A 13,270-nucleotide genomic window follows, 5' to 3' on the forward strand; every position below is an offset into this window, starting at 1 on the left:
GGAGCTAGTTCTTACAGCTTTTCTGTAAAGTTTAAAATTTTATCAAATAAAAAGCTACCCAAGAGTCAGAATACTTATTTTAAGAAGTTAGAAGAAGGACAGCTGCAGATAAGCGTGAGAGACTACTGCATGGAATTCTTTGGCAGAAAATGGAAGAGTTCTTGGCAAAATATACATTTCTAAATTTGACTTAATGAAATTGAAACGTTTGGGCATTTCTTCCTTTTATTGTATTTTTCCTATTATTTAATTCTCATCATTACTTTGCTTTTGGCAAATGCAGCATAGGAAACAAATATCTTTTGCGAGCAGGGTCTATGAGGTCATATATAAACCAGCGATGCCCCCGGCCCCAAAAGCCCATGGAATTTATGAGGGTGACATGTTTTGTTAGGCTCGTATTCCCACCTGGGATATGTACCTTTTCAGAGAGTCTGAGTTGTCCTTTTGCATCATATTTGGAAAGATATTTCCTGGACCAAAATAGTATTCAGTGTAGAGCTGCAGTAGATATTTGGTGACTGAGCTTCCCAAACATTTCACAGCCTCTGGGTGGCCCCAGAAGCAGGGTGCGATTCATTGATGTTCCCTTCAGAAAGTGCTGGAAGCCTTTCCTGTGCCAGGATGAATTCCCTCTGACACAGTCTTGCATCTAGAAATCCTTAGGAGTTCATCGCCTAAATAAGTAAATAAATAAATGAATGAATAAATAAAAGTTAAAAAAATATCTCCCACTCAGAATCCTTACTCAATTTCTCATTTATTTCTTCACTGAGTGACTGACCACTACTCTTCATTTCAAGCGAAACTGCTGTTTTCTGCAGTAGTTCAAGTTCTGTGTTTTGGTAGCATGGCTTTCGGTTTCTCCAGAATCCCGAGGGTGAGAGAGTCATACACCTTTCTCTCCTGTGGGACTCTCTCTGGGAGACAGTTCATTATCCAGCTCGATCGCATGGGAAATTGAATCTCCATAAATTCCAATAAGTTCTGTTATGCGACTGACATAGTCACTGGACTGCGTTCAGGTGTTTAACATCCAATGACCAAAATTGGCTTTTCAAGAAATTACAGTGTGCACACAATTTTCCATACTTCTGTGGTTTTATCTGCCTCATATATTTGGCCCAAATCACCCTGAATATTAGATTAGGAATTGGAGCAAGTTGCTTGAACTCTCTGGGCCACAGTTTTCTCATCTGTATAATTAAGGGATTGGATTTGATGGTCTTTGGGATGTCTTCTGGCTCTAATCAACTATGAACACAAGTTTAATTTGCTGCATGAATAAACTAGCTGTATCTTAGATAACATATGACGCAGATGGGGCCTCTGGAAAGTATTATGGAAATCTTTGTAACATTATGTAAAGTAAGACATGTTTCTGAATTGACTAAAACAGCTCTGCTAATACCACACTAGCTTGTAAGGCAATATCTGGTGCAGTAAAAACCGAGAGCAATCAAAATAATCTGGCAGGGAGGATGTTAAGTTAAATTTTTAATTAAAAGAAGTTTTCAGAAAGATAAGATACAGGTAAAATCGAAGTAAGTTGAGAAAAAGGAAAGAAGCAAGCTGGGCAGAAGAGGAAACTGATTAAGAAAGAGATCACAAGAAAAGATGAGTGATAAAACAGAAGAGCATCCTGAGGCGGCAAACACGAAGATTATCCAGTCGTTACTTTGTGTGATCATCATTACTTTGGACTCTGTTGGGTCCAGACAGGGCTGAAATCACAGAGGAGGGTGTGCTCTCTTTTTGTCCCTTGGCCGAGCCTGGCTGGTCACTGTGTGCCTGTCTTTTGCTGGATGAACTCATCCGCCTAACACAGGCAAATATTCTTAACAATCCTCAGATGATTGGATCCAAGAGGCATATGACACCCTCAACTTAGCATTTTGGAGCCTGCCTCAGTTTCCATAGATCAGCATGGGAGTGACTGGCTCTCATGAATAGTTGAGGGTGGCCCCTGCAGGACACACTCAGGGAAGGACGAGCCTCAGGACACTGATGTTGGGGTTGGGCTGCTGACAGCCAGGCAGAGGACCAGCCCTCCAGGCAGCGTGAGCTGCCCACTTGGAAATGTGGAGGCGTTAGCACTCTTTCTTTTCAGCTGTCATCTTATTTTCAGTATTTTCTGAAGAATAAAACAGTGTCAGGGAAAAGCTCAATCATTGGTCCTCATCCTATTTTCTTGCTCTAGCGGAAGTTATTTTCAGAGCAATAATGACAGTATTTGGTTGTCGAGTTTTAGTTCGTTGGCTCAGCAGGTGTGTTTCTCGGCTCGAATCTTGCCTGTCTTCGTCTGATAAAGGTTAAACATCCCAACTCGAATCCAGTTACTTTTCCATCTGTAGCTCATGCCGTGGAGCTATGATGTCAGCCCCTAAATATGTGCTTGGGAGGGAAGCAGTCCGCTTCTGGTCATTACTTTGCCTCCCTCCCTCCTCTCTGATTCTGCCTTCATCCAGATGTGCCCGGGGAAATGGAAACACAGAACTAACTAAATATTTGCGGGTAGTCTTAAGAATTTCTCAGTAACTAATATGAGACTATGTTTTAAATGTTTGCTAATTAAAGTGCAAAATATTTGAATTCTGAGAGAATATAATTGATTAGTAAATTTTACTAATTTAAATTGTGATTTTATATTCTATTAATATCTACTGTATATACATCAATGTAATCCTACCAAGAAGGATCTTTAAAAGTATAAGAAAGAATAGAGAAATGTACCTGATGCATTTTGTACTTTAACAGTAGATGAAAACCTCTATAACATTTAGTCCAATGTTTTTCAAACATTGAAATGTTCGTGACTCAGTAGTGGATCATGAAATGAACTGATTAGGTTGCTCCCTGGATTTTGAAAAATGTGGAATAGAATAGAAAAGAATAGGATAGAAAGTATCAGAATTTATCTTACTAAGTTTAGTGTTACTTCATGAAAGCTGTTTGCAATATCTGTGTCTGTGTATGACTGATGTAAGCGCGTTTTTATGGTGTGTCAGAATTGACTAATCTAGTTGAATTACCTTATTTTTTATTTATTTTTCATTCAGTTCATAATAGTTTACATCAGTGTGAGATTTCAGTTGTACATTATTTCTTGACTGTCACCACGTAAGTGCTTCCCTTCACCCCCTGTGCCCACTCCCCACTCCCCACGCCCCTTCCCCTGGTAACCACTGGTCTGTTTTCTTTGTCCCAGTGCTTGTTTATATTCCACATATGAGTGAAATCATCTGGTGTTTGTCTTTCTCAGTCTGGCTTATTTTGCTTAGCATAATTCCCTCTAGGTTCTTCCATGTTATTGCAAATGGGATGAATTTGTCTTTTTTTCTGGCTGAGTAGTATTCCATTGTATATATATATATACTACATCTTCTTTATCCAATCATCGGTCAATGGGCACTTGGGCGCTTCCATGTCTTGGCTATTGTGAATAGTCCTGCAATGAACATAGGGGTGCTTATGTTACCTTGGATTGTTGGTTTTAAATTGTTTGGGTAGATACCCAGTAGTGGGATAGCTGGGTCATATGGTAGTTCTATTTTAGTTTTTTGAGGAATCTCCATAATGTTTTCCATTACCTTATTTTTCAAATGAGGGAAATTGAAATCCGTAGTTGAATTTATCCTCCCAAGAAAACACAGCTAGTTGATTTAGAAGCTGAACCAAAACAATCCACTCCCAACATCTAATCCCGTTGCCTTACCATGTCTAGACTAGCTCTTGGGAATGCTCTAGATGAACTGCACATAGTGTGGCTGGTAGCATTCAACTCAGAGCTGTGGTAGAACCATGGTGGACTTTTCATACTTTCTGTAAAAAGAAGAGCTTTACAATTATCTGAGGGGAATGGCCAGGAAGTACCAGAACCACGTCAATATAGGGTTAAAAGTGGGCCCTAGGGGGCTTTCCCAACCTCCTCATTCCCAGCTCAGAGCTCCCACTTATCCTCAGTGGGTGTTTAGTGCTGTTTTTCATCAATCATCCTGGAATGAGCCCAGAAGAGGCATCTAAGAGTGAGAAGCCAAGAAATGATTGCCAGAAGGGCAAAAGAGGATTTCTTTAGAGGAAAGGAATAGAGAGAATTCTGTTTCTACTTTAAAACTTCAGTCCGGTAGAGGAGTGTTCTCTGACTCTGGTGTTCATAAGAGACTTGGGGTGGGATTTTCTTGTTACAAATTCAGAAATCAGGGCCCCACCCAGAAATTCTGATTCAAATAGGTCCAGTGGGGGTTTTCCCCAAGCAATTCCGGTGGTTCTAGTGAAAACTTTGCAGTTCATCAGAGACAATGAGAGTCAAGTCTTAGTGAGTAAACTGCTGTAGAATTATGACTGAGATGTCGGTGGCTTGGACTGTGATTGCCCATGGTGGAAAGCACTTTCCGTGATACGGAGAAGGAAAGGCTGAAGGTGAAGTCACAAGTCTTGATTCTAGTCCCAGCCTTGATGCTAACTTGGAAACCTCTGGGCAAGTCACAAGCCTCTCCGATTATTTCTATCCACCTTGAATTCTGTATTTTCTGCGATGAGATATTCATATATTTTCCCACTAGAGGAAAGGTTTTTAGTAAGTCTATTGATCTTTTGAAGATTTCCTTTCTTATGGGTCAGTATTTTCTCATATTTTTGTAAATACAGGTATCCGTGCACTTCCCAGCTCAGTAGATTGATCTTATTTAATTTATTATATGTCTTAGTCCTTAGAATGAAACTGCTAAACAAAATATTTAATTGTGCTTTTCCTAGTCTTTTACTCGCCTTCATTTCTTAGTTGACATTCCCTACATAGAGAAACCATGGATTATTAAAGAGCACGGGATTTGGAAAGAGAGGACTGGGGTGGAATTTTCTCTGTGCTGTGTCTGAACTAAGTGATTTTCAGAACTTAACCTCCAGGAGCCTCAGATCCCTCATCTGCAACCTCTCTAAAAAGTGGGGGTTATAATGCCTGGCTGTTTCCTATAGTTGGTGACAATAGAATAAGATATTCTATGTGAAAATTGCATAATAGCTCTAGGGCACCATGACTACCAGGTTTAAAATATAATTACTGACATCCAAGTACAATTGTACAACAGCTGCTTCCGTGAGTTGGCGCATATTCGTATTCGTTTGAACTGGTCGCCTGTGAGGGAAAAGACGTGACTGCCTAGCAGCGTATTGTAGCAAAATGTCAGATTTTGGTTCTCTTTCCTAAAGGAGAAATTGAACCTGTAATTTTATCTTCCCTGGTGTCTTCACTTGGAAGACTATTAAACCAAATATGCCAGTAGAAGCAGATGATGGCTCCTGGGTTGACTATTGAACACAAATCTGGAAAATCTGAGGTCATGTAGACACAAAATGTCTCATGCATGGTTTCAGAGAGCGTTGCCTATAGATTGATCCCTAATGGAACTGGATAATCACACAGGTTATCACCTACGACAAAGCAGGGGGTGCAGGAGCAGTTATCCCCAATCTAGAGTCTCTCTAGGAGATAAATTCTTCTATCCACAGGGCCAGTTTATTCTGCTCCCGTCACCCTAATCACATGGGGCTGACATCATCCTTCCTTTGTGGGTTGGAGGATTACCCACATTCTGGATTTTCCCCTTTGAAAAGGAGCTGAATGCTATGTTACTAAACATGTTTGAGAACGCTCAGTGGAGGCAAAGGTGCATTGTGACTTTTAGAAAAATGTAGTTTTGTAATTCTGTAAGGGTTCACAGAGGATATTTGTCTGTTTTCTCTTTTCTTGCTTTACATTTTTTTTTCCTGAGATTGGTCAGAAAGAAAGATATGTGAGGCCTGCCAATAGTTGTCTTTGATCGTCAGAGATGTGTTTTGCCGTTGCTAGCTTGATTGAATATAGTGGATGGAAGGAATGTTCTTTCCTTCTTCGTCTCTTTGTAAATGTTGTTAGGCCATAATAAAAGGCAAACTGGCCTTGGATATGAGTTTTCCTTTGGCAATAGAAGATATAAACAAAAGGCATTCTTATGTTTGCATTTTGTATTGATGTAATAAGCATCATGGCAATATGTGAATATCCTTTTATGGGAATATGTTCAATTTTAATTATTTGTGCTTTTTTGCAAAGCATAAGAGGAAAACAAAGCCTACATTAATATTTCTCAGTATTAATATTATTCTACAAAGAACCATTTATACCGTCAAGAGAATAAAACATGAACATTGTACAGACTTCAGTATTAGATAAGAGGAGTTACTAACCTTTCAAGAAATAGATACATTAAGTTCAAAGAACCATTGTTTTTCTCTTTGTAAAATTAGATATGGAATCTTATAAAAATGCAATAAAATTTTAATATTAAAAATTCTATTATGGAATATTTATAGCAAGTGTACCTTCAAAAATATTTTTTATTTCTCTATTTTAATTTTATTTATTATTTACTGGATATCTGAATTATTTATTGGATTTCCTTTAGAGAACTCAACCTGTCTTTGCATGGAACTTTCAAACTTTTAAAATAAGATGGACTTTTATTTGTAATTTCATAAAGTAAAGTTCATCGGTAGTTATAACAAATATGTATGCTCCTGTAATCACCACTCCATTCAACACAGAGAACCTTTTTCTCATCCCAGAAAGTGTCCTAGTGTCCCTGTAATTGATCTCTCCACATCCTCCATCTCAACAACTGCAGATCTGGTTCTTATCGCTATAGATTAGTTTTGCCTGTTCCAAAGGCAAATAGGAGTAGAACACACAATTTGCACACTTGTATGTCTGGCTTCTTTCATTTAGGATAATGCTTCTGAGATTTGTTCATGTTCTATTTATAAGTAATTTTTTTCTTTTTATTGCTGAGTAACCTTCCATTGTATGGATATTCCTACCTGCAATGAATGAGAATTCCACTTTCTCCACATTTTTGCCAACACTTGCTATTGTCAATCTTCACTTTTAGCCTCTAGAGGTTGTGTTGTAGTGCCTCATTGTTGTTTTAATTTGTCCCTGGTGACTAATAGTGCTGAGTACACTTTCACATGCTTATAGATGATTTATGTATCTTCTTTTGTGAGGTTTTATTCATATTTGTGTTAGCTACCTTATTATTATTCTAAGTTGTGTATTCTGGGTACAAGTATGTCCTTTGTCAGATAAAAGTATTTCAAATATTTTCTCCTCCTGGGTGCAGCTGGCCATCTCTTTTTATTAATGGTATGGTTTGAAGAGCAGAAGTCTAATATGTCCTGTTTTCCTTTTATGGTTAGTGTTTTTTGTATTTTGTCTAAGAAATCTGTGCCTACTAAATTTATGAAGATTTTTCCCCAGTGTAGTCTTCTATTAGTTTTATAATCTGAGGTTTTACATTTATGTTTAAGATCCATTTTGAGTTAATTTTTCTATATCATGTGAGTTATATGTCCAGGTTTATTTGTTGCTTAGCAAATGGTATTTAATGGTTCAAACACTATTTGTGGAAAAGATTCTCCTATTTTCACTGAATTGCTTTTGCATTATTGTTGAAAATTAAGTGCCCGTATATATTTGGATTTGCTTAAGAATCTCTGTTCTATCCCATTGATCTATGTATCTATCTCCATAACAATAGGACACTATATTACTTGATACCTCTAAGTTTTTTCACTCCTGCAGGTCTTGTCAAGACTTAGATTTATACTTTGGTAGAGAAGCTCTAGAAAAGGCCTACTCTTGGCCGTGGTCTTCACTCCTACAGTGTGGCCTTTCTGGTGTCTCAGCTAGTGCCTGGAGTGTCAAGAGCCATCCTCCTTCTGACTGGGAGAGAATTCAAGTGTATCCCAGAATTGCATTGGTCTCTAATATCTTGTTTCTGCTTCCAGCCTGGTAGCAGCTGCTCTCTGGTATTCCTTTTGAAGTCTCGCCCCATGTATGCCCAGCCCAGGCTCATCCAAGAATTCATAGCGAACACAGATGTCTGATTCTCCTCTCTGTTTCTTCTTCCTTGCTGGCACATTTCCCTACAGTTCCGGCTCTTTTGGTATCCCCAAGCTCTGATCCCTGCTTCCTCAGCTCAACAGGACTATCATTCTCTACTTGGGCTTCAGCAAACTGCAGTGGTCAGAAAATTCTGCCCAAGAGCCAAGGAAATCACGAGTCGTATCTCATGAATTTTCTTTCTGTCAAGGATGCAATCTTGGTCTGCCTGTTGTTTAGTACTTCGTATATTTTTTTTCACTTTTATAGTTATTATGGAGAGGGGCTAGTCAAGTACCAGTTACTTGTCATGGCTGAAGGCAGAGATTCCTGTAATTTAAATGTAATAAACAATATAAAATATTAAAGAATCTCAACGTGCCCAGGAGAGAGGATAGGAAAGAGAGAGGGAAAATGAGATGAGAAAAATGGAGGGTGTAATAGAATGGAACAAAAAGAGTGGAAAGAAATGAGATACTTGTCCCCTCATCGCAATTTTCAATATATCGTGTAATATGATTTTAACCACTATTTGTCACACGTGATCTGGGTCAGGTAATGTGGGATGTGACAGTTAATAATGGTTAATAAGGTCCTACTCATATTTGGACATCTAGTAAACGACGTAGGCTCACGTAAAAACAATCTCAATAAAATGTGTTTGGGGCTCAAATTGATATTTGCATAAAGTTTTGTTGAGCACAAGGAAATTGATTCTGCTTGATCGAGAAAAGTTTCACAGAAGAAGTGATATTTGAATTTGACCTTAAGTGATGGGTAAGAGTTTATTTGTTAAAGGGTGTATTGGGGGAGGTGGGGAGGTTGTTAGGTAAGGCAGTTCAGACAAAGTGAACAGTGTGAAGATCATTTCAATGCATCACAGACTGTGTTTACCTTTATGCCAGCAACAGAAAAGAAGATTGATGTGTAAATTAAAATTTCAGAAGAGATTAATTGTGCCACAATAATCACTTGCATATGGACAAGGTACAGGGAAATTACTCATCATTACTTCTCATAAATTTCATTGAATCAGGTTCCTTTACATGGGAACCTGACTATACACACCATTCTCCTGCAGACTAACTGCAAGTTGCATTAGAAATATTCAATACAATTATATTTCCCCTCTGGGAGTAGAGTGGGTAAGCAAGGAACATTATCTCTTTAAGAACAAGTGACATGAATAGATAATTGTCTCTAGATATTTGATTTAATGGCTAAAGCTATCTGAATGTGGGGGTGGTCAATGAGTCTGTCAGTTTTGTCAGCTCAGGGACACTGGGTCGTAGTCTTCACTTAGTGTTTATTTGATCCATGAATTTTTATCTTAGTAATACTCATTACTGGATCTGAAATACTTAACATACTACCTCCACCCTCCTTTCTCTTTCCCTCCCTCCTCTGCCTCCTCCCTGCTTTTCCCTTCCTTCCTTGACCCTTGAAGAAATATCTTAGCAGACTATAGAAAAGTATATGATATTCATCTTCGAAGTTAAATATCATTGTCGATTCCTTCAATGAAGTAAAGCCTTGATTGGTTGCTGTTTAAAATAGAGTACACCAAATATTTGGTGAATGCCTATTACTCTGAGGGCTATGCATAGGTAGTAGAACCTGTGATATTTTCTGTGTATCTCTGTGCTCTCAGTACCAGTGCTTCCACTTTTCTTTTGTAATTATAATTATACAGCAACAACTGGGGAAATAGCACACCTAAACATCCTCCTTTCCTTTTTTTACTCATGATAAAGTCTAGTAGGTCATTCTTCCCCAAAACTTTTCAGTCGGAGACCTACGTGTACTCCCGGACTCTAGATTTCTGTTATTACTGGATATAATTGAAGATACATGAAAAATCCATTGAAACCAGATTTTCTTTGGAAAATATCTCAGATTTGGAGGGTATAAGAGATTGAGTTGGTTAGTTAGTAAATATAGAGTCTGAAGGACTGAATGGGTCTTAAAGTAGAGCAGTTGATATTTATTTAGGGCATAAAATTGTCTAAGTACTATCTAAATGTTTTATATGAGACATCTAATTTATTCCTATTTATGGTCTGCTTTTCTTACACTTTTCTGTCATATTTTGACACCGAATGATGATCACTGCCAGTTATTGAGCACACACCATGTGCCAAGCCCTTTAATTGCATTATGTCCGACTCTTACATGGATGCTCAAAGATAGTTACCATCGGGGCCAGTGTGGTGGTGTAGTGGTTAAGTTTGTGCACTCTGCTTCAGCAGCCTGGGATTCACCCCTTTTGGTCCTGGGCACGGACCTACACATTGCTCATCAAGCCATGCTGTGGTGGCATCCCACACAGAAGAACTAGAAGGACTTACACCTAGGATATACAGCTATGTACTGGGGCTGTCGGGGGGGAGGGGAAAGGAAGATTGGCAGTAGATGTTAGCTCAGGGCCAATCTTCCTCACCAAAAGAAATATTTACCATCTCCATTTAGAGATAAAGCTCAGAGAGAGGTGAAATAATTTGCCCAACGTTGATTAGTTTGTCAGTTTTTGAGCTGGGTGTTGATTCAAGATCCCTCTGATTCCTTAGTCTCATTTCCTATTCTTTACGACAGGGCTGAGGTACCTGCTTTCTCATTTCTCATAAATGCATGCCTTGGGGAACACCATTTTAAAGGAAGTCTATAAAAAGGAGGACAGATTGAATTATTTCTAGGCCCCTCCTATGATTTCTGTAGTTGAGCCTAATTTTTAATGTTTATGATAATTTGAATGGATTGGAAAAATTATAACCCTTCCAAGTACTAAAAAGTTGTAATGTATGTAACGATTTCTACTACACAGCTTAGGTTTATTATTAATAATTGTTTTTGCATTTGAGATTTCAAAAACTTTGTTTCAAAAGGAAATCGTTCTTTGAACATTCCAGAATGGCCTATTGAAATTCAAGTCTGATGGCACAAATGAATGAAGTATATATTCCTGCATGTCTTATAAGTGTACCATAATATTTTCTGTTTTCTCTCTTGTGGTTTATTCCTTCTCACAGCATGCTTGGAAGACTATACAGATGAATCTGGGACATTTACTTCTCCAAACTTCCCCAATAATTATCCCAACAACTGGAAATGCATTTATAGGATCACGGTGGAAACCAGCCAACAGATTGCATTGCATTTCACAAACTTCTCCTTGGAGGACGCCATTGGTGGAACGTGTATAGCAGATTTTGTGGAAATCAGGTAAGCACCTTTGTGTGTGTAGCTTAATGATGGGGATAAGTTCTGAGAAATGTGTTATTAGGTGATTTCGTTGTTTGTGTGAACATGATAAAGTGTCCTGAAGGGGAACAAAATTTACTACTCCAAAATGTGTCTCTTTAACATGAGAATTATTTTGGGCTGTTGTTTTTGTTGTTGTTGCTCCTGAGGAAGATTCGCCCTGAGCTAACATCTGTGGTCAATCTTCCTCTTTTTGCTTCAGGAAGATTCGCCCTGAGCTAGCATCTGTGGCAATCTTTGTCTATTTTGTATGTGGGTCACTGCCACAGCATGGCTGACGAGTGGTGTAGATCCACACCCGGGAACCAAACCCAGGCTGCCAAAGCAGAGCATGCTGAACTTAATCACCAGGCCACCAGCTTGGCCCTAGGCTGATTATTTTTAAGAAACAAAAAGTTCAGGAAGTTTTTCGTGTTACTTCCCCCTTAACTGCCTAAGAGAATTCAGATTAAAAAAACCTGTCTCAGGAAGTAAACTGTCACCTTAGCATAGCAGGAACTAGGTCATAGACAGGGAGGAAGCTAGAAAAGTCTGTTTATTGGGCTCCTCTCTTTGTTCTTCTGTTTCTATCTGGCCAAACACTCGTTTTCCAAATGTTTGCTCCTTTTTGCCTACCTGTGAATTGCCTTCCTTCTCTTTAAAGTCCCTGACTCCCCCCATCCCTAACATCTTCTTTTGTCTTTAGTTTATGATGGTATTTGAGGTGAGGACTTTAGCAGTTTTGGCAAGTTACTCAGTTTCCTGAGTTTCTGTCATGTATACATGTTATTAAAACTTTTGTTTGTTTTTCTCCTATTAATATGACTCATGTTAGTTTAATTCTTAGGCCAGTGGGAGGAACCTAGAAGGGTAGAGGAAAATTTCTTCCTCCCCTACAGTGTTTACACAAACTTGGGTGGTATAGCCCGCTACACACCTAGGCTATGTGGTTCTAATCTTATGAGACTGCTGTCACATCCGTGTTCCATCATTGACCGAAATGTTGTTATGCAGTGCATGACTGTACTTCATCATAATCTTTTCATAATTTATCTTTATTCATAATATTTCCTGGAAAGGCTAAGGAAAAAATATGCACATTCTCTGTAAAGCTCCCTGTTGTCCTCTTTCTTGCAAGATATAAAGTTTGTCATATAGAACCTGACTTAAAAGAAAAACAGGAAATTGCATGAGATTTAGTGGTTATTTTTAAGTGATTATTTTATTGGAAATATTTGAAAATAAAGTCCAGATTTAATTGGGCTGAATAAACAGTTGTACTCCTCTGAAATTAGATACTTGCAATTGTCGAATACCTACTTTCTTTATGTAAGTCAATTTAAATTTTAGGCTGTTCACTGTGCATTTAGTCTAATTATATTGCAAAAATAATGGTAAGGTAGCAACCTTGTCTTAAAGTTTTCACAAAGTTTTTTGTGTTCATGTAATACCTAGGCTTATGAATTTCAGTATAAGACATTTTTTCTTTGGTACTTTGAAAGAATGAGTTGAAAAAGTTATATTTGCAATAAAGCTAAGTAAACATATTGATATATATATTATATACTGCTATCTCCTCAGATTATTACATTGAATTAAATTACGCTCATCAATTTGGTGTGTATCTGTGTCAGATTTTTTCTTTGGCATTTTAAAAGCCTGGAATCTTATACTATTTTATAATAAATTTTATCCCACGATATAAAGTAAGATACTAAAATAAATCATAATTGTACCATATTATGCTGAAATAACTTAATTTTCTTAATTTAAAGCAATTAATCATTGGACTTTAATGTTGAGTGCATCCTTTCTTTTTAGGTCTGAAAAAGCTACAGAGTATAAACTAGATTTAAGACCCCCAAAAGTTCTTGGGGAGAGAATTATTTTCAAAATTTTGTTAATATATCAAATATGACATATTAAATTTTGAAAACTTTCAAATTAGAAGGAAAACATTTAAGTTTTCCCTATAAAATTAAGCAAAATTTGTTTATACTGTTAATAATTATGGCTTCTTTATCCTGTGTTCTTTGACACGTTTTCCAGATGCTTTGTTTGACAGATTAAACACCTTCTCTCTGTTTGCAATTGTTTATATACAATGTCATGCCA

At 37.7% G+C, this 13,270-nt stretch overlaps 1 protein-coding gene across 1 annotated transcript in view; it reads left to right on the forward strand.

Annotated features, from left to right (window-relative positions):
* The window catches only part of CUBN (cubilin), a 256,083-nt gene that overhangs the window by 52,462 nt on the left and 190,351 nt on the right, over positions 1-13,270 (forward strand). The window contains exon 23 of the mRNA XM_046679623.1: positions 10,945-11,137. Coding sequence (XP_046535579.1) covers positions 10,945-11,137 — 193 coding nt within the window. The remainder of the gene's footprint in view (positions 1-10,944; positions 11,138-13,270) is intronic.

This window comes from Equus quagga, chromosome 12 (assembly GCF_021613505.1).
Source record: "Equus quagga isolate Etosha38 chromosome 12, UCLA_HA_Equagga_1.0, whole genome shotgun sequence".
Lineage (NCBI taxonomy): Eukaryota > Metazoa > Chordata > Mammalia > Perissodactyla > Equidae > Equus > Equus quagga.